This window comes from Podarcis muralis, chromosome 7, assembly GCF_964188315.1.
Source record: "Podarcis muralis chromosome 7, rPodMur119.hap1.1, whole genome shotgun sequence".
Taxonomy (NCBI): Eukaryota; Metazoa; Chordata; class Lepidosauria; order Squamata; family Lacertidae; genus Podarcis; species Podarcis muralis.
The window spans coordinates 27,214,819-27,237,209 of NC_135661.1; the positions used below are offsets into that span (position 1 = coordinate 27,214,819).

Consider the following 22,391-nt stretch of genomic DNA (forward strand, 5'->3'; position numbering starts at 1 on the left):
GCCCATTTTGCACTCCTGAACAGGTGCCCAAACCTGACAGTGAGTGTTATCCAAGGCTAGCCTGATTCAAGAGTAAACCCACTGAAGTTAATGAACATGACTAACTTAGGTCCATTGATTTCAGTGGGTCTACTCTGAGCAGGATCTAGTCGGTGGCAACCCTGTGCGTTGAAATAGGAGTAGCTATATAAATACATGCATATTTTTAAAAAGAACAGACTTCAAGTGGGGAAATTTTCTTCATTTTTAATTTACAGCAGAAAGAATATAAAGCATTCAGAAAACATTTTCCATATTTTAAGGGCAATTCAAAACATTTTGCATGGTTCCAGCAGCTGAGTTCTTCAACAGATCCATTGATTCAGTGATGCTTTTAACATGCACAGTTACAAAAATAAAACTTACAAAAAGAGACATCTATACTAGGTTTACATGCAAGTCTCGGGGACCCCCCTCCCCTCTGTTTGGGCGCCAACTGCTGTGTGGAACTGCCATTAAGCGTGCAACCATAGAGGGGGTTCATGTTATATTCTTTATTTCGTTCACACAGGATCGTTCGTTTCACACGTGATGTCACACAAAGGAGCAATTCTGGGTTTGGGGGAGACATACAAGAGGGTCCTGGACTCAGGCGCTCAGGCACCTCGATGATTCAGGAAGGTGGCCCCGAGAGGGGTCTTCCTGTTTCTAACTGAGTCCCGCAACCCAGGAAAGGGCAAGCAAAATATTTTTTATTTATTTTAAAAAAAACTGATATACTGTCTTGGGAGCGTTCTCAAACCAAACATGCCCGAGGTCATTGATATGCCCAAAGGTGATGGCCCTGATTCAGCAAGGCCTTTTGGCACGTGTCAAACTGGAATAAACACACAGGTTGTTCCAACAAGGACCCCACCTGGAGCTCTCTGAGGAACAAGGGGAGGGGGGAAATGACAGCCGTGACCCTCAGCCTGCCTTGTAGGTCCCAAGCAAGGGCTTCTTGCTCCAGCCTTGGCAGCACCCCGAGAGCCAGGCTGACACTCGGTCAACGCAACACCAAGCCTGCGGATCTGGAAGGCTTGAAGCGGAAACACCTCGAGGTAGCCCTGACTCTGAAGAACCCCCTTTTAGGACTAACGGAGGGGACAGGCTCCCAAAATTGCCACTCGGGTCGTGACTGGTGAGGACGGAAAGCAACAGGGGTCAGCCCAAAATGAGACAACAAGCGCACCGTTTGAAAATGGCAAGCAGAGGGTGCTGCCAAGTTGGCGCCTGCTTCTGGCTCCTTGCTCCTCTTTGCCCCCCTGTGCAAAGGGCCCAGGAAGCCCAGGGCTGGCCTGAGAGGGCAGCAGCAGGAGCTGAGGTCTCCTCTGCCCGCCTGCCTAGCTTTGGGCTTTTCTGTGTTTCCCCCCTTTACTGAACTGGGCCACAAAACAGCATTTAACAAACGTACAGAGGGGTCTAAGCAGGAGCTTCAGCACACACACCGCAGTTATTTTTCAGTCTTGGCAGTGAAAGAAAGGAATTAAAAAAAGAGAAAGAGAGAGATATACAATTTCAATGAGAGAAAAGGCACGGAGAGCTCTGACCCCAGGTTGGCTTTTGTCTTTCTTTTCGCTTTTGTTGCCACAATCTTTGTGTGTTTTAACTCTTCTTTTATAAAGACACCAGTTTAAAAAGCTTCACAGAATTGTGAGTATTTTTAGGCTTCACAACAAGCCTCTGAGCAAAGACTACACATTGCATCTGGTGGCTGGGATCAAGCAAGAACAATTACTCTTCCATAAAGCAAAACGCCTAGAGAGGCCAGGCCAAGCGACCAACCCACTGGCAACGTTTCAACTGGCACTAGCAGGATACAGGGCATTGGGGGGGGGGGGAGGCGTGCGGGATGGACGGAGGTAGCCAGGCAGAGCTGGACGGGCAGGCTGGCGGACCCCCGCCGCCACCTCTGACCTGAGCTACACCCAGTCAAAAGCCAAAATAATCCATCTGACTTCAGGCGCAGCGGAGTGTAGTTCAAAAATCAAGATTTGCCCACCCCCTCACCCCTCACCCCACTTCCCAGCGTCTACATTTCACATCAGCTTCCATATCGAAATGACTCTTCTAAAACAGATTTCTTTGGCTCCTGTCTATGTGGAAATAGCAATATACCATGACACCCCTACAAAACCTGCTTGCATCTTTTAAACTTTTACTCTTTTTTTAAAATTTTGTGCAATTTTTAGTACATTGTCTGACTTCCAGCAGGAAATATGGATATGTGAAACATATTTTTTTCTACTTTCATACTATTTCTTTTTCTTTTATTTTTATTTTTTTATTTTATGTTCATTCTAAGTGTTCTTTATTGGAGTGAGAGTGTATGGTGTTAAGCTAGATACAATTTTGTATTCTTATGATTATCTGCTTTGCAAAATAACTTAATTTTTCTTAAGCAATATTAGCATTCACTTTACTTGGCACCATTGGCAAAAAAAGGAGAAATTAAATAAAATATTAAAAAGGTAACCAAGAAGGTTAAAAGAAAATTTAAATAAACTCCTGGTAGCCAAAATCAAATGTAAACATAACTCTTTTTTTAAAAGTAATGTTACTTTGCCGTTTTTTTCCTAAGTCTAAATACATTTTAGCTCTTCTGCTTCTGCAGTTTAGTCATGCGTTAGCAAAATGTTCTTCTAAAGAACATTTAAAATAAAGTTTCTTATAGTGAAATAAAGTTTTTTTGTTTCATTTTACAGACCATAAGCCACTAATGCTTTGCTTTTTCATGTCTTCTTTTTGTCCTTGAATTCATGCACATCTGTTTTAGTATATACAATATGTACAAACATCCACACTCTTCTCGCTCATTCAGACAAAACTATACAAATACGCAAATTTCTCTTGCCAAGTTATTGACCCTTTGTGAATAAAATAGTTAGCAATTAATCAATATATTCCCTTTCAAATATTTATTTCTCATTTCCATTTCTACCTTCTCTCTATGTACAGAAACTGCCTAGGTTTTTTTTCTTTTTTGAGATGAAATAGCCAAAACAAGAGATTTACTGGCCGGAATGCAGCACCCGACTGCTCGCTCCCTTCGGTGGTAGAAATGTCCAGTCAGCTTATTTGCATGTGACTCTTCGGTCGAACAAGAGGTCTGCAGGTTACCAAAATGCTTTACAAATCATCATTGTTATTAAAGAAGTAAAAATCTTGCGTGAAGTAAGGCCAGAAAATAAAGTGCCAAATATGAGAAGTGCATATGGCAGCTGAGATACTTGAAGGCTCGAGAAAGAGAGAGAGAGAGAGAAAGAGAGAGAGCGCACAAGAGAGAGACAGAGAGACAGAGAGAAAGAAAAAGGAAAACCACCGAACCAAAAGGATCTTTTTGCTTGAGCTGCTCAACCATTCTCTCTCCCCCGCCCCGCACCCCACCCTCTTGCAAAATACCCGTTTGCCTTAAAAACACTGACAGCTTTCTGGGAAAAGTCCCACGGGATACATTTAAAACCAGCAGATCTAAAAAGTTGCAGAGAGAGATTCGATGAAGAACAAAAAGACACAGGTGTGCAAAGGAGGTGATGGAGGAGGGAAGATGGAGGCCCCGCGCAAGACGGAAGGAAGGTGAGCAGCGCCTTTCCACAGGGAATCCCAACGGTTCCGGGTCTTGGAGATGATTGACAGGTGCAGGAATAGCATTCTTGGGTTGTGGGGTTTTTGCTTTTTTTGGTATTATTATTTGTACAGTTCCACACATTGTTTGTTTTGTTTTAATACAGCCCTATATGAAAAGGATAATTAATTGCTTCTCTTTTTTTTCATATTTGAGAGGAACGAAGCAACTCATGAAAACGCCTTCCGGGTGTCACTTTCCCCCCCATGATCCAACCAAAGATTTGAGTTCCAAGATGTCTTGCTGAACAAATTAAAAGTTGTCCATGAAAGTGCAAATGTAATGACTAAACATTACCATTAAAATCCTGCAGCCGAAATTCTCGGCACTGCAGTCAGTTTCTTTTTTTTTTTAATAATTTTTTTTTGTAGTTGTTGCATGTTTCTGCTAAAAACAGAAAATGAAAACAGTCTGAAAAGCAATGTCACATTGCTACGGGATGCTGCCGCCGCCGCCTCTTTCTTCAAGTTCCTTGGCCTTTTTCAATTCTTTCGCTCTGAAATGAAAGAAAAGGGAAAATGGGGGAAAGGTATGACGTTTCTGTTTCCAAAACCCTTGGTGTGAAAAATGAAAAGGCATTATGCATTTCTTTATTGTTATTTTTTGGCAGAGGAAGTAACCACCTCATTTTTCTCCCATATTTCACTAATAATTTAAGAAAAGAAAGAAATTAACTGTATCCAGTAGTCCCAAAAGGCAAGTGTCATTTGAAGCAGCTTCTAGGAAAAAGCTGGGGGGGGGGGGAGAATAGCTTGAGCTCTGAAAAGACAGATCTATCTGTAGACTGGTAGTTCTGATGTCTAGAATATATGCCAGTCACCTGTTCTGGATGCTGCTATGCTTCTTCTGAAATAACAGGTTTGCAGTTTGGGAGTGCTTATGGATCCACCTTTGTCCCCAGAAGCTCAGGAGGCCTCAGGAGCTAGGAATGTCTTTTACCAGCCTTGTTGGTGTGTCAAATACAGACGTTCTTGGACAGGGAGAGTCTGGCCATGGTGATTTATGCATTGGAAGCTTCAATATTTGTTTACTGCAATGCATCTACGTGGAGCTACCCTTAGGCCTTGTCCAGAGGCTTCAGCTGGTGCCAAACACTGTGGCTAGACTTGTTGGGGGTCTGACTGTTGCCAGCACAAACCTCTGGTGCTCAAGTTTGTACTGGCTGCCCATTCGCAACCGGGCCAGTTTCAAGATTCTTGTATTAATTTACGAAGTATTTTAAGAATTTGGCTGCAAGACACCTGAAGGATGGCCTAATCCCTTATATCCCTGTTCGAATACTGAGGACTTTGGGGGGCATCACTGTTAGCAGTCCCATGTGGCTCAGATGCATGTAGCCGCACATTTAGCGTGGGCCCAATTTTATGAAACTCCTAATTGCAGTCAGACAGGTCCCCTGCCTACTGAACTTCTGGCATCTACTAAAAATATATTTTTAATCCCAGCTGGTCTTTTAATTGAAGTTTGATTTTATAGTTTTAACTGGTTTATACTTTTTGTATTGCATATTTGTAAACTGCTTAGACTATTGTAGTTAAGTAGTATATAAATGAATTGTTTAAATAAAAAACATTTAAATGTACATTAAAAAAATAATCCAGAGGGGTGGTGGTGCTTGATCCATATCGGAATCCCAATAGGTAGCATGTAATGGTTTGTGTACTTTTAACCCTTTGCCTTCTGCTGCGATCCCAATCAGGACCCTATACCTGCAGTTTGCATGGAGGAATAAAGCTCTCATCTAAGCAAACAGGTGTTTTCGCCCAAATTCCCTGTTGCCCACCAAGCAAGATTCCTGATCTGGATTGCCCCTTCAGACACATGGCATTTTGTGTAAAAAAGACCAGCTACACGTAAAAGGTACAGCTACTTAGTGGTAGCAACATAGCAAGGGCTTCTTGTCTCTCCCTCAGCCCCACCTCTGGTCAACAGCTGGCCAAGATAAGTTCAACATAAAGACCAGCCTTTCTCCTGAACCTTCTGTTGCATATGTGGGAGCTCAAGGTATGCACAGGAACTCTCCATGAGACCAATAATGATGCTCATTTCAAGGTGGGTTCAGACAACCTGCTCACAACCAGCTTGGCCATCTTTGCTGGACAGTGAGCATGCTGAAGGGATGAAAATATCATCTAGCAATGCACTTCCACTGGTTGAAGCAATGGGCAAGTTGTCTAGCGCCAACTGAAATTGTCAGACGAGTAACTTTTCCTGGTGATCGACTTATCCTGTCTTTTTTCTCTTTATGTGCCTCTGTTGGAGACAACACTGGCCCGCCAGGCTTCCCAACTGGCTCCTTGGCCAAGACAGAGGTTGGAATGACCTTTCCTTTTTTTGCCCCATGAAGCTAGAAACCTTTCCTCTCTTTTATAGTTCTTGTCACTGTCCACAAAGCCCTTTTGTCAAGCGTCTTCCCACCTCTCTCTTGACTTGCAACCTGGCCAGGTAGGCACACCATGTTCACAGTGAGTTGAGGTAATAGACATGTTAAATTCAGAAAGAGGAGATACATGTGTCAGGCCAGGCGTGCTTTTCCCATGCAAAGCCCACATTTTCCCATTGTGGACTCATTCACTGAGGTAGAAGACCCACCTGCTATGGGGTCTCATTGAGGACATGCATGATCAAACGAAGCTGGTGGCTCCTTTGCAGACATGCTGAGTCATGCAAAGTCTAGGCTAACAGAGCACTTCTGCTGGAGTGGAGGGGATGCAAGTCATGCTTTGTTGGCACCATCTGTCATCATCAGCATGCAGTGTCTGGACTGGTGGAGACCAGTTGCCATTGTCTGGAAAATGCATGCGGATTCTCGCCACATTCCACATTTGCGCGAGTACAGATGTCGTCTAGAAATTTACACAATGCCTTCCTTGGGACCAAATCAGGTGGCTGACTTGCTTGAATGCTGAGGTTTAAACACCAGACCAACTACTTAATGGATAGACAATTGTTGACTCTTGAGGTATTAAGAGCTTTGTGATGCTCCTTAACTGAAATGGATGTACACTCTAGAGCTGCAGTTTCTGATGTGACAAGATATAACAGTGGCCTTTAACGTGAGCCTCACCTCCATATACCTGTGCAGACTCAACTTGATGTAATGGATGTGTTGGCGATAGATGGGTGGCTCCTTGCTGTCTAGGCTTGCTGGCTGCCTGCAACCAGGTTGGGCTAGAGATGGATCAGGCCCCTTTTTCTGTGTGGGTGCTGGGGCAGGGGAGTGATACTAACTTGCTTTGAGCAACTGTTTCAAACACAGGTAGGTTTAAAATAATTTTATGCTTTGTTGGAAACACTATATCCAGTTTTACAACTATGTGCAGACTACTAAATCGATAATATATAGTGCTAATGAAATTCCAGGTCCAATACAACCATGATGCCACCAGCCAAAATCGCATCCTTCCTCCTCAATGCAAAGACACTTCTCCCCATTTTGCAAAAGACCCAATATTCCAATTTATCGTATTCAGCAAAATTTATATACCATTAGTCAAATCTCCTAATATTGCTCCCACTTGCTTTTGATTGTGTTGCTATTTTCTCTTATTTTGCAAAAAACATTAAGCTGCAAACATTTGAAGAGCACTTTGACTTTTCTGGGATATGTTCAGAAAAAGGCCTCCCATCCCAGCAGACCTTGGCTATGTTCTCAAACTGTCCTACCATTTCAATGGAGATGGTGGTGAGGCTCAACAGGCCTAGCCACCACTCCATGGAATGGGAATGCACACCCTCAATCCTATCCCCCAATCTTCTGCAGCAGTAGGAAGGAAGTTTGGAGACCACTTAGGCCATTCTGAATAGGAGACACTGGCATGTTTCTCCTCCCAAATGGATAGGCATAAAAATATCCCTTCCACCCACTCTCTCCAATGTTTCATTGTGCAATCCTATTCACACTTACACCCGTGTAAGCACCATGGAGAACACTGTGATTTACTGATGAAGAAGCACAGGAATCAACTACAAGATACAGTAGCAAGAGAAATCTGGTTCAAATATAGTTGAAAACACCCTGATTAGTTGAAAAGTCTAAAAAGTGGAGTGGGTATTTGTACACTTAGTGGTCAAACCCCGAGGCATGAAGATTACACTACAACAGAGGCAGACATCCAGACACCATAGAGTTAAACAAGCCCCACACAGAGCAGAATACTGAGTGGGATCTTCCATCTCCTTTCCCCATTCTAATCTGATGAGGGTTGGTCGGTTGCTTCCAGTAGCACCCAGAGCATCTTACTTGTGGGATAGAAGCTTCATTTACAATTTAGATGATATGGATGCAGCTGAGAACTTTAAACTAGAAACACTTTCACTGTGCATCCTTTCAATAAAGGATGTGGTCACACCCCCACACCCCGCTGCCATGTAGATGCCTCACTCCCCCTCCAAGCAGAGAATTTCCTTTGCTGCTTTCTTTGATGAATCACAAGGGGGTTGCATAACATATTGAAGAAGCAATGGCAGAAGCAGAAGCCCTGAAAAGCCACCTGCGGACAAAGCCCTCTGCCCAATTATCCACCTCCCCACAACAACTTCAGATGACGATATTGTGAGCAAAATGAGTTAGGTCTAGTTAGGCGGGGAAAATAACTTTGTAAGAGCAGAGAAATGGCCGAGTGAGTAAAAAGCACATTGCAAAGCTGTCTTGCATCACAGCGGACTCCAAAATGCCCAGCCAAAGAAATGCTGGATGAAGTGGACAGCAGAACTGGTTGGGGCAATGTGAAAGGTCAGAAACTGACCGGTGAAGGAAAAGGAGCAGAGGGTGGCAGTGGAGTGGGTGGAGCCCCAGGGTGGGACTTTAGAATCAGTTACCTGTTTCTCTTAGAGCAGTAATGGCTCGTGGGAAATTTGGGAAATGGGGGCTCCTCCCTTTTTCCAGATCTCTCATTTGGGTTGCAAAGCAAAAAGAGAGAGAAGGCCCAATAAGAGAGACACCCCAGAGCATGTGGCCTGCAACTTAACACACTGATTTGTACTTCGAAAGAATTCAGCTCCTGAAAGAGGCAAACGGAACAAGATTACTTTGGAAATGGTGGCTGTGGCTGCCTTGGTGCAGACCACATGTGATGCGTTATTTTCTCATCCCTGCTCTCTTGGACAAGTTTAGACAAGTGGTGACGGGTGTCTTAAGTCACATGGACTTCTTGAAAACTGGGCTGCAGCAACCCTTTCTCCCTCCCTTCTTCAACAGGGCCTCCCCAGCCTAATTCCAGGCCAAACTTCCTCTTCCTATCCCTCTTCTTTGTGTAGTGAAAGGCATTTGTCTGCTGGCTGTTTCCCACCCTCCCAGCCTTTCAGAGTTTCTCAAGAGTTCCTCCTACTGCTCCTATTACTGGCTTCTCTCTGTGCTCCCACCTGCCCTGCCTCCTTCGGTGGCTTTCTTGCGCTTAACCCCAGATTGGCTTTCCAACAACAAATCCACCATTCTCTTTAGCCTCACTCTTGGCCTTTGAAAGTCTCTCCCTGGTGTTGTTTCCACCTCACCGAAGGATCTCAGGCCCTGATGCTGTAGGGAGATGCTGGATTTGCCCAAGGCATGAGAAGTCCAGGTTAAACAAGAAAGAAAGAAAGACACCGTCTAACTATGCACTCTTAAGGTGGCACAAGAACTGGGAAGCGGATGAGACTTCAGAAGAAACCAAAAATCCAGTGTCACATATAAATGGCTAGTGGTTAATTCAGGTTTCAAACATAGTAAGAGACATACTTACCAAAACACACTATTGTCAGTACTCAGTCACCCTTATTGAATATAACAATGAATATACTACAACCTGTTTAAATACAGATGCTGCTATCAGTGGGACCACTCCCAGATCTGGAAAATTTATCTTTGCACCTGAGGAAGCTGCACAGCAGAGATAGCCAATGGGTTGCCCTTCAGAAAATATTGGACTCCAATTCCCCCTAGCTAGGATAGCCAAAAGTTAGGGATGATGGGAGTTGGGATCCAGCAAAATTGGGTGGGGGAACTATGTTGGTTACCCCCCCCCCCACACTCAATAGAGAACTGTGAAAACAGCAGCTCTGAAAGGTTTGCCTGTGGGAACCCTTCAGACATGTCCTTCATGGAGCTGTTAAGATGTACACTTTGGCTAGAGAGGTCTTTTTTATTCAACAATATTCATGAGAGGGCTGTACATATAAGGAAACTTACTCACTGAACATAGTATATATATCTTTTTGTCAATTGCCCATTTTTCTTCTTTAACATGAAATGGCAGCAACAGCTAAGCCTGCTTTGACATGCAAAAGTGCAAGGAACCCCTTACACAGCTATGACAGATGTTCCCTGAGCAGCCCCCAAGCTGTGGGGCCAAGACAGTGTTGCCTTGCCAGCGGGAAACCCCACCCCTTTCCCAATTAGAAATGTCTCACACAGCTGAGCTACATGCTTTCCTCCTCCACTGCTTCCAGGGAATGCCCTGTGTGCAAGTGAAGGGGCCAGGACCCCACACCTGTGTAAAGCTCACAGGACAGTGCCAGAGCACCATTGCACTAGTATGGAAAGGTCACCACTGGCAGAGGAACCATGAAACCCCATTGCAGGAGCTCTGGAAACAGCCACGCTGAACTACAGATCAGATCCCAGCTAAGGCTTCTCCACTCCAGGTCAGAGCTGTGGACAGCTATTCCTGTATCCAGACCAGCAGTGCATATTCTCAAGCCCAAAGATGCCTCGGAGGTCAGTCACTGGAACTGAGAGCTGGAGCAGGCAGACCGTAGTGCTCTGTTGAGCAGGCAGAGTAAGAAAGCCCAGAGTCCCAGGACTTATGTTATGTCTGTCCAATCCAGAGGCTTCATCTAGCCAGCCGATCACACTGACTCTGAGGCTTATGCATGCACACACATATACATACTCATGGATGGGTTATTAGGTTAGGCCCAGGTTTCAAACCTCAAATGCATCTTCCTATGCATTGTGACTCCTTGTCATGGCAAAAGCAGCTGCTGCAGCATTTGCCCGCTCCTGAACCAGGACAGAGACCTGGACAAGAGAAGCCAGACTAGGCCTGCCTCAGAGCTTCTAACTTAAAGAGGCCAGCTGTGTGAGCGCTTTGTGCTGTGAGGTGCATGGGGGCTATACAAATTCTCATGGCAACTGGGAAGGAGGAGCAGCAGCATTCAGAGATGTGAGTGTGTCCCGCACATGCACAGCAACGGCAGTTGCAGTTGCAGCCACAGCAGGTGTGGCCTTGTATAGGAGGGCAGAGCAGCAGCAGCTCCCTCTTGTTCGCTCTTGTGGGGAAATCAAAGCAGCAGAGATGGCCAAGACCGCCTGAAGCAGAAGCCCTGGGGGTTGCAATGTGAGGAGGAGGTGGAGGCACAGGAGTGGGTCTGGGCTGACATGAACCATGCTAAAAACAGGTGCCCAAAGCCACCTGAACATGCAACCATCCAATTCTCCCTGAAGGGACGGACCATGGCATAGGTGGCTCCTATTCATCACCTCCACACACCTTTGTCCCTGGCTCAGAATGCCCAGGCAGAGTAGATCCATTTGAAACAACAGACATGGCTAGGTTAGGACCATTAATTTTCATTATTATATTTATTTATATCCCACCTTTTCCCCTGACAGGGACTAAAGGCAGCTAACAGAGAAGTAGAAACAACTTAAAATATGTATTTTTAAAAAGCAATGGGACTATGCTGAGTAAAACTTCTTTGATGGGTGGGGTATAAATAAAATCATCATCATCCAACATTCTAGCATAGTGTTTTTATCTCCATTTTGATCTGCATACTCACTCCCTATTTTATATATTCATTTTGCATAAAACTGCTGAATTGAATTCAGAGCCATGGCAAGTCCAGATTTGGTGCTGATTTGTGTGGAAGTGGCCTGTGGTTGCCAGTGAGATTAAAGCTCTCGCTTCCCCTTCGACAAATCTGCAAAATTACTGAAGGACCTGATTGGACTGTCCTCTACCCGTCAAAATAGAAACATAGTTGAATAACTAAAATGGTATTCCGGGGCTCAGCCCCTAGAATGTTTTTAGGTCAGCTGTCAGATCAAGATCCTTTGCAAAGCAAAGATCCATATTACAGATGCTCAGCTGATGGCCAAATGTAGCAGCTTTCGTGGCTTTTGTTGGGAAGTGGGTGCCTGCACTTACTACTAGGAAAGACTCTGCCTCCTGCCGCAAGGCCTCCCTCTCAGCACTTTGGGGGGCTCTCTCTTACTGTGCCTGCCTTTATGTGTTTCTGAGTCAGCCCCAGGATCTGGACTCTCATGTCCCCCTCTCTCATCAGCACTGTGAGTTTTCTCTTTGCTCACCCCCTAGGTGCCTAGTCCTAGCAGCAGCTGTTTCTACCTGTCAGAGCAGCTGTCCTAACACCTCCCTTCACAAGCTGTGCTATGGGGCTGCTCCATGGACCCAATCCTGAAGCTATTTATCATGCCTCTAAGAAAGAGACACCCCACGTCCCCCTTGAATGAGGCAGGATCTTCCCATGCTGGGAATTCTCCTCATTTTCCAGCCCTGTAAAAATTGCCAGGCGAAGGAAGAGAGAGGCGGTGCAGTGGCATTTTTTACTGTAGGATACTGAACATGGCATCATCAACAAACTTATGGGACAATCAGTAAACAAACATGTTGCTTTTTCTTTTTTCAAATCCCAGCTCGGCAGCACACAACTGTTCTAAAGGTATTGTATAAAAGGGAAAGCTCCCTCACCTTTACCAAATGTACCAATAGATTTTGTAACGGGAGAGTCAAATGGCATCAAAATGGGTTCCACTGTCCAAAACCGGTGTCCACACAGCAGTGAGCAGACCCTGCCATGCACACACACTTGTTACAAAGTGTGTTCACAAAGGTGTGAGACCATTCTCCAGCCCCTTTCAAAAGCAATTCTTCTGCATCAGTCCAGCCTTGCATTTGTGAATGGGAGGCTTCTCTGCCCACAGTACTGAGGCAGTGGACAGACTTCCATTGCTCAGCATCCAGGGCACTTCCATCCCTGGATTGTGAAGCCATACACACACAATGGTGTCAGCCACAACCCATATCTTTCCTGTAGTTTCTTGAGAAATACTGTATTTGATGGTGTTTTGATGGTGGCGTTGAGAAATTATCTTGCTGGGGAATTTTAGGATTCCAACGCAGAACTACATGCCAAAGATGATGTTACCCTCAAACACCAATCTTTTCCTGACACAGGGGGAATGTGACGTTGGTGGAAATCGGGCTCCAAACTACTGCACTTGGAACTGCAAACTATTTATTTAGGGGTGGGTGGATCTATTTTCACTTTCTGCTACTCACCTTTCCATGCTCAGTACTATCTCAATACCGTCATTTCTTTTCCAGTCATATTCTTAATTATTTTCACTGCACTCCCGAACGGTGTACAGCCTTGTGGTTTTTTCCCTTTTGATCTCTCAAATTTGCACAAAACCAGAAAACTGTACAAGCAAACCACACACACACAAAAATCTGCACCAAATACTGAACAGTATTAATCTCAAAGTATGTGCTGAAAACATACAATTGCTTTCATTTCTTTTCTGGCACACTCCCGAATGGAGGAGTGTAGCCTTAGATATTTTCTGAACTACAAAAGTGTGTGCTAAGAATTAAAAATTGCCTGCCCAGTTATCTGTACACATGCCCTGTCAGTATTTATTCGGCACAACTGAATCAGCAAATTAGAAGGCAGGGAAAAACGCAAAAGGGAATGCTTACTGACATGAACAAGAAAGATAAAAGTTCTTCCTCGTAGGCAAATTCATGTATATGCAGCCGTGGACTAATTCAAATGTGGGGCGGGGGGGGGGGGAGTGCATTAACAACTCAATAATGCTCAGTTGTGGACAAACCCCATGATTAAGCCACTAAAGGACTCAGCAGAGAATGGAAAGAAAGCTATACAAGAAATCTTAAGGATGATTTTCTTCATTGCTGCTGCCAGCTTCAAGGAGGAATGTTGCCATTGAATCTTGCTGGCTACTCTGATATGGTTCACATTGTAAAATAATGATATAACTAAAAGAATATATGAAATAAAATCTCATATCTGAGGCAGTCCCAAGAACAAGATGCCCAACAAACTGCAAGATTGGCTGGGTGGAGAACAGACCCCACAACAAATGAGGAACAAGGACAGCATAACCTGTAACTGTGCAAAAAGCAGGTAAGGTGAGGTGCTTGGTCCTCCAGGATCTTCCCCAGCACTGCTGCTGCTGGAGATGGAGATGGACATTCTGCGTGCAAAGCATGTGCTCTCCTGCTCCAGGCACATGAAACTACCTGATTGTAAGCCAGGCAGTGGATCCTCCCTGCTGCTCAGTGCTGCCTGCTCTGATTGGCAGCAAGGGCTCTGCTGAGTCTCATTCCCAGTCCTGCAATCCAGCAGCTCACATCCACTCTTTAGCCCCTTCATTTCCACTGACTTTCAGAAGTCATTCATGGAGCAAGATGTCAGCTTTGTAAGGACATGGAAGGAAAAGAGAGCCTGCATGATGCCAATGCAGTTGTGCGTGTTGCTCTCAGGTCAGACCTGGGCTGCCTGATCCAGGCTGGGGGCTTCTCCCAGATTCTGAACTACAGTAGACAGCAGCTACGGTTAGGCTATCAGTATTCATCAAATCCATAGACTTCATACTACCTGCCAATGGCAAGGGCGGATCCTGTGCCTTGATGTTTAACTTGGCTGAGCCCTCATCCCCCAGCACCCCAGTTCCTGATTCCTGGCCTGAAGTGCTGAGAGCCAGCACTCCTTTCTTCCCTCCTGGCAGAAGAGGAGAAAGTCTGTTCAACAAAGTATTGAGGCCTTGCGCTGGATGGAGCCTTGCTTTCAGGCTATGGGCAATTTTGTATAGACAGAAGCAGATACCGTCCACAGAGAATGTAGCTAGGTAGGCTCAGTACAGCTGCTACTGGGGGTGGGGGACCATGGGACAGAGATTTCTGCCCCATTCCCTCTCATTGATCAGCATGCCCCATGATGGATGGACAGGAGTGTTCCCTCCCCACCCCTGCTCCGTTCATGCATCTGTAACAGCTACTGCAGGTAGTACGAAGCAGCGGTGTTAGTAACCGCAACAGTTAGTTGTGGCATGGTCAGTTTCCCCGATTCAGAGAGAATTCAATGGATGTGAAACTTCATGGTCATCATCTCAGCTGCAGCCCCATGCAAGCAAGCAGAAAGCAAAGAGAGAGAGACATATATATGTGTGTGTATATATGTATATATATATAGTGAGATATATATAGATATATCATTTTAAATGGAAGAGAAACAGTCCAGCAGGCAGCTAAACTCACCCTTTTGTACCGCCTATGGTCCACCAGAGGGCTTCAGATGCGCAAAACGATAGCAAAGAGCTATTAGCATATAGATGGCAACAGGTAGACACCTTTTATTCAACAGCTTCAGATCAAGGAGGATAGGCAAGCTGCCTGCTTTGGGGAAGGGAGAGGGAGAGGAGAGGGTGGCCAAGGTGGGGGTGTCAGATCTCAGGGGCCAGCTTGCAACAACCTACGTGCTGGGAGGGTGGGGCCGGTTGAGTAGCACCATACAATGTTGAGCAAAACCCAAATGCGGGTCTATTTTATTGGAGCTGGGTGGGAAGTAGCATTGAGGTTCCAAGACCCTCCTTCTCTGACTCAGAAGACTAGAACAAGTTTTCTTAGAAATACTATGTGATAATCAGAAAGAAGGTGTTCCTTAACTGTAACCCCAGAGATATGGTGGGCTACGAACGCAGCAAGAAATATCCAAGCCGTTGTCAAAACCTTGTAGCCATCTTGGCTCACTGACCAAAACTTCACTTTCTTACCAAGGTTCAAATTAAGTAATGAAAATCTATTAATCAGAATAAAAATTCTGATTAACAACAGATTCAACAGAAAGGTGCTGGCCACTTTCCCAAAGGGCCCCATTCCCTTTACTTCTTGATCCCAATATGCTGTTTTGCCACCTGATGTGTTTTCTGCTGGAAAAAGCTAGTCATGCCTTATTACTTGTTTCAAAGCCAAACTAGTCATTTGCTGTGCACAGGATGTCAAGAAACACCAGCAGATGGGGCTACAGGTATGACATCTGGACTGCCAATTGATGACCTGCTAGCCCCTGGTGTACATCCTTAAAAGTGCTGTCAAGTTCAAAGCATATTCAGGGCTTATCCAAACTTCCTCTTGTCCCGCTGCTTTCCTCTGGGGAGAACTGCTCTTTAGCACTCAATGGGAGTTCAATTTGGGTTTTCTCTGGACTGACGTTTGCTCTGATTTAGAGCTAGGCAGCGGGTTTTCCGTAGGAAAGGAGTGAGACAAGTGGAAGTGTTGATGAGCCCTTGGAGTCGGGCTATCACAAGCTAAAGAGACCACGACTTTGCATTGTCATATCGCCATTTGTCCCTTCCATAAGAGGTTTTTTTTGGGGGTGGGGGGTGGGGAAGGTTTGCATCTCTCCCTCACATATAATGGGAAGAATGGTACAAAATACACAAACAAACACAGAGGCCATTGTGGGAGCAACTCCTATAAACCTGAATGTTGCCAACTAATACATGGGCAGTGATTATTTTGAAGGTAGTATATATTTGGAGCTCCAAAATCTTTTTAAAAAGTCTGTCAAACAAAGGTTCTTTGAGTAAATGGAGCAGAGATGGCAATACAAGTGAATTAGTATTGAGTTAAACAACGGAAAACATCAGATGAGAAGGGTCTGCTGGATCAGGCCAGTGGCCCATCTAGTCCAACATCCTATTCTCACAGTGGCCAACTGGATGGTTATGGGAAGTCTACAAGCAGGACTTAAAAGCAGTCTCCCCTCTTGCAGTTTTCTAGTGACTTGTATTCAGAAGTATTACTGTCTCCAATTGGGGAGGCGGAGCATAACCATACTGGCTATTAACCACTGATAGACTTATCTTCCATGAATTTGTCCAATCCTCTTTTTAAGCCATCCAAATTTGTGGCCCTCAATGCCTCCCATGGGAACAAATTCCATAGTTTAATTATACACTGTCTGAAGGAGTACTTTCGTTTGTCTGTCCTGGATCCTCTAACATCCAGCTGCATTGGATGTCCACGTATTCTAGTGTTACAAGAGATGGTTATTACATCAAGATAATATTGGGGTCTTTTTGTTAGGACTAATAAGAATGGACCAAGCAAACCTTTGAATTCTCCAGAACTCTCTGTCCTATCCAGAGTAGGCCCACTGAAGTTCATGGGCATGACTAAATTAAGGTTCATTAATTTACACGGGCTTACTCTAAGAAGAGCTTAGTTGGAATATCCCAAAGGCTGTACTGTTTGGGGGCTTCTTATTTTAGATAACAGAAGAGTAAGAAGTAGGTAGGGATGAGATGGGGTGAAATTAGACAGGGGGTTTCTTCTCCTTCTCTCCTTCTCTCACAACAGTATAATTTGGGGTCGCTGTGAACTTGGTGGGCAGTAGATTCAGGACAGAAAAAGAAATTACTTTTGACAGAGCATGTAGTTAGCTTGTGGAATCTGATTCTACCAAATGTGGCTTCAGTGGCTTTAAGAGGGGATCAGGCAAATTCATGGGGGACGAAGAGGCCTGCATTACTGATTTCAATAATGGGTTGTATCTAATGCTAGTCCAACTCGGAGTGCACTCATTGAAATTAAGGTAACAAATTGAGCCATGGCTATTAATTTCAATGGGTCTATTATGAGTAGGGCACAACTCAATCGTTTTAAAACTCATTTCCTCAGTTGTATTTCTTGAAAAATGTGCACACTCATTAGTTGCTATAACCATTAAAGCATCTTGGTCTGAGACTGAAAAGTGCTTTTATGTACCACAAAACCTGCTGCTCTCTCTGTGCACAAGAAAAAAATAAATCATAGAATATGACTTGAAGACTAAGAAGGCCCCATTTCAGCTAGAAGGAGCTGGTAACAATATGATGCTACAGCTTCAGCCCCACTGAGTTCAGTGGAGCTTACTTCTAACTAAGTGGGCATAGGATTGCAGACTCATTGTCTTGAGCAGCTTTGAACTTTTGCTGGGAGCCATGAAGGCATCATACAAAGGCCTGTCAACCTAAGACAGCTTCTGCACTTAAGTGACTTCCCACCACCCCAGCCCAAACTGCAGGTGAAGTGCACAATTGCAGCCTAGCAGCAATTCTACCTGAAGCTTGGCTGCCCATTCAAACCCCACAATCTTTGTTGGTTGCACTCATTTGCACTCTGCAGTTTCCAGCATCACCCAACTAGTCCTAAATCTGAAATGACATACTTTATCCTGGGTCATATGCAGAAAAGCTCTTAGTTCCCCTTCTGTTCCTTCTTAGCACATCCACCCAGTCACTTTCCTCTTGCCTCCCCTCCTCATGTGCCAAACTCTGAAATTTCAGATGGCCTTTCTTCATTCTGAAGCAACAGGAGCACCCCCTCTACACCCCACTGCTTGGACTGACAGTCCTCTTGGGATGGATCCCACAGAAGCATGTCCTATTGCCTTACCTGGGGGTACCACAGACTTACACTGTCCTGGGGGGGAAACACAGGGGGCTTTTTTGAACCTAAAAAAAAATTCTGCAGACATTGAGCCTCTCAGGAAAGGTGCTGGGTTCCTATTGACCATGCCCACATCAAAGCATCAGCCACACAATAAACTGCCCTGGTATCTGTTTTTTGAAATGATCATTAATATTTCTATGAGGTATAGGGAACCACTAATATAAATATACAGTATACATCTGTATATGTTTAAAGGCAGGCAGCTCCCCTGAAGCATGTAAGAGGGTCCAAACCAAGAGCAGATCTAGCACTCAACAGTGATGTTATAAAACCAGATTTACACTGCAGGCAAAGGTTCACGTGGCTGCAGCCAAGAGTGTTGTGCCTGCCTTTGCCCTCAGAGGCCCAAGTCAACTTCCCATGGACAACATCCATGGACACTCATGATGCAACCAGGCTCCAATCCTCTGGGGAGCACCTGAACTTTGTTTCTTGGCACAACCATTTGCAGCCCCCCCCATGTGATTGTCCGCACTACCTTCCAATCCTTGGTCTGTAGCCCCCAATTAGGTATCTTGGGGAGGGCACACCTAGAAACTGAACGCTGGTGATGTCTCACCTGTGGCGGCAGCGTCGTAAAAAACGCATGATCTTGCGAGCAGCTTGGTCCTGCTTCTTGGTGAGCAAGCTGCTTCTGCAAGAAAGGAGGGAAGGAAGAGAAGATCAGGGTCCAGGAGTTACCAAGGAGGAAGTGGGGAGGGGAAAAGGCCATCTAAGTAAGTGGTAGTAGAGCATCTGCTTTCAATGCTGAAAAGCTCAAGTTCAATCCCAGACATCTCCAGTTAGGCTGGGAAAGACTCTCTCCCCCTTTCTGGAACCCTGGACAGCCTCTGCCAATCAGTGCAAACAATACTGAGCTATATGGACCAACTGCCTGCCTGTGGTATATAGAGCAGCTTAATGCTCCCATGAGGGAGACTGTCCAAGCTGATGTCTGTAAAAACTTTAGTGCTTTTACTCATAATAAGGGAGGCTGGCTGACAAAACACTCCATGTTTTTTTTGCTAGTTTCTTTTTATTTTGTCTGTTTTCCTTTCTCTCTCTCTCTCTCTCTCTCTCTCTCTCTCTCTCTCTCTTCTTTCTTTTTTATTGTTCCTTTTTTGGTTTTGTTTCTATTCTTTGCTTTTATTCCTTTTCTTCTTTCTTTGGAGTCGTATGTTTGGAGCCTTTATTAAGGTCCAAAGACTGTATACTGATGGGGTGGTTGATGGTCAGTGGAGGACCCTGGGTGAGAAAGAGTGAAAGGTCGGTCTCTCAGGGTGAGAAGCTGAGAGGAGAAAGGAAAGATCCCAGTTGAGAGCTGGGAGGAGCTGCTGTCCTCTGTGGATGGTAAGGCTAACAATTAATTTTAAGTGAGGGCTCTGTATTTTACTTATTCAATTTGTATCTTTTGTAGTTGTAATTTTACTGTATCAGAGAAAATTTTAATATATTTATTTTTAGAAAGAACTATAAAAAAAACAAAACACTTTATGAATATGGGCCTTCTTCCTACAAGGCCTTTGGCTAGAATTATTCAGACACCTGCTTTGATGCATATTGATTCATTCTGTCCTTCGTGACTGAATGCCACCCTCCTGTTGTACTTACCGATCTTGCAGCCTCCTTGCATTAGAAAGCCCCCACCTATCTGAGCTGCCCTTTTGTCCCTTCACCCATCAGCCTTTCTTAGCCCTTCCAATTGTGAGCTGGCAGGCACTCTTCGGTAACAGATGCAGAATCGTGGCTTCTGAGAGCAATAATGTTTGTTCCTATGCATTTGCTTGATTCATCGGGGGGGGGGGGGAGAGAATCTAGGTTTCCTTGGTGCATAATTTATTCTTTTACTCAAGTGCATAAGCATCAATCTCTGCCTTACACCCCCTTCCATCCATCCATCCACTCTGCCTGGTATTGGCTGGCAAGTCAATGTGGGGGACTGCCTAAGATCCGTGAGGACTAGCCCTTGCCCTGTCTACCTTCTCCAGCATGCCCACCTCACCTGAGCTTCTGCTGCACAAGAGCAGCCGTCCTGCGACTTTGTCTCCTCTTCCCACATTCCTTGTAGCTGCGGTAGAACTGCTGGATTAGGACAGCAGCTCTCCGGCTCTGCTGGAATTTCTTCTGTTCGTAGTAGCTTCGGAATTTGCTCTGGATGAGGATGGCAGCTTGTATCATCTTTTTATAAAGTGCATACTGCAAGGGGAAGAGAGAGAAAGAGAGAGAGAGAGAGAGAGAGAGAGGCTGAAGCACTCCCAAAGGCAAAAATAACAGTCACTCAGGGGAAAATCCAGAGATGGGCACAGAAGAATTTCACTGCGATAACAGAAAAAGTACCCTGCTGCTTTTACTAAGCAGGGCACATAATAGGGGGAAAGATTGCACCTATAAATTCCATTCCTTGTTACCCGTAACCCCCCTCTCCTCCACTGGTTCTCCACACAAAGTAGCTCAATCCCTTGAGGATGGGCAGCTGAATATGCAAAAAAGGCTCTGCCCTGAAAATGCAGAATGTATCTCAACGCAAGGTGTATCATCTGTGGCAGGCCTTCCACACCTGTTAGTCATCTCTGGATGGTGCACATGTATGTTCCACAAACTGGAAGCTGACTAGACTGGGACTTTTAGGATATATTAATGTTTCCCAATTAAGAGTGCTTTCTATGGACAATGACAAAAATATTTCAATTACTCCTCAGAGTATGGGGGGAAATGTTTTTTTTTAAAAAATCTAATCTGCTCTAAGACTTGGTTTCCATTTATTGTGCACGTGTAAGAGACAGAGAAAGCACACAAACCTGCACACTAGGCCAAATACTTCACCAATTTTCAACCTGATAGTGGGCTGGTTCAAGCATCATGCTATGTGGTTGGTCATGTTTAACATGAATGGGCAGCATCCAATGCAAGGGTGAACAACATTTCCAGCTCCGTGGGCCAGGCCCCCATGGACCAACTTTGACAGGTAGGTGAGGACAACCCACATGTCAATCAAATGATGTCATAATGATGTCATATGGGTTATCCCACTTGCACCGGGGAACCCGTGTACAAAGCGGTCTGCAAGCCCTGAGCAGCTGATCCAGCAGGCTTTCATTCTGTCACCCAACAGCTGATGCACAGGAGAACTGATGCCTGTTTCCCCTTGGCATTGTACAATTAGGGTTTCCAACCTGCCTGGAGCCAAGAGGAACAAGCCATGAGCCTTGGCTTAGTATTATGTGCAAACCAGCGCCACACAGAAAAAGTGGGCTCTGTGCCTACTTGACACACAAGGCTTGCCACCATGTTAGACTGGGCCAACGGTTGATCTAGCCCCTACTGTCTGTCTGACACATGGGTCAATGAATGGAGAAACTGGACAAGATGAAGCTGCCACTCCTTGTTTCCTGGCCGCATAAGCTACCTCTTGGGGGTAGAGTGCCTCTAAACCAGCAAAGTGTACAGAACTGTTGGTGTTTGTGACTGAGGAATCTCTCCCTGCTGCTCTACCCTAACCCACCGCCAAATTGTGCTTGAACCTCTCCCCCCAAATTGCCAAATCTGCACTGCTGCCAGATGATGTTCTCTCTCAATTCTCCTAATCAAGGAAGCAAACTGGTATGTTCTCTATATGGGGAGCAGTTTAGGGGGTCACCACACTTGTAGGTGAAGGAAGAAGGTACTGGGAAAGAGGGGATAGGAGAGGACTCAGGCCCCCATTCTGGCCCATCCTTGGCAAATTCTGCGTGCCTGTGAAATGGTAGGAATGGAAGGCCAGTGTGCCAAACTGGAGGTGGGCTTCCAGGGACCAGACAACTTCCCTGAATTTTCAGCTTTCATTTTTAAATTAAAAAGCACCTATCCCACTTCAATTATATAAACTTAAAGGAAAATGGGCAGGCTGTTTCTGAGCCAGTTTCTTTACCTGCCATCCAGAGCTTTGGCCATTGAGTGCAAAAACATACAAACAAAAAAGCTAAGGAAATTAAATTAGACTTCATGATTTTAACAACTTTAAATTTAACCTATTTAGCTACTTGTAGAAGTCCTTCCTTGCTTTGCAGTGATTTGCGGTCTCTCCCTCCGGCATGCACCCCAAGTCTAACTCCCTCCCCAGCAAATTCTGTGATGCCAGGCAAGGCCCTAAAAATGTGCCCCTTTCATAAGGGACAGGTTGCCATTCATAACAAAGCAGGACTGCTGGCATGCACGCTCCACAGCAGGATGCAACCCACGTGTGCTCTAGCAAAATGGACAGAACCTCTCCT

General features: G+C 45.1%; 1 protein-coding gene across 5 annotated transcripts in view; it reads right to left on the minus strand.

Annotated features, from left to right (window-relative positions):
- Positions 1-226: 226 nt before the first annotated feature.
- The window catches only part of CAMTA1 (calmodulin binding transcription activator 1), a 680,765-nt gene continuing 658,600 nt past the window's right edge, over positions 227-22,391 (minus strand). For 3 of the 5 annotated variants that reach the window (XM_077931429.1, XM_028740502.2, XM_028740499.2), the window contains 3 exons: positions 20,144-20,337; positions 18,722-18,796; positions 227-4,139 (listed from right to left, as the gene is read on the minus strand). In XM_077931429.1, coding sequence (XP_077787555.1) covers positions 4,076-4,139; positions 18,722-18,796; positions 20,144-20,337 — 333 coding nt within the window. In that variant the 3' untranslated portion in view covers positions 227-4,075. Of the gene's footprint in view, positions 4,140-14,925; positions 14,957-18,721; positions 18,797-20,143; positions 20,338-22,391 lie in introns of all 5 variants that reach the window. The other 2 variants (XM_028740501.2, XM_028740503.2) reach the window with 1 other exon arrangement.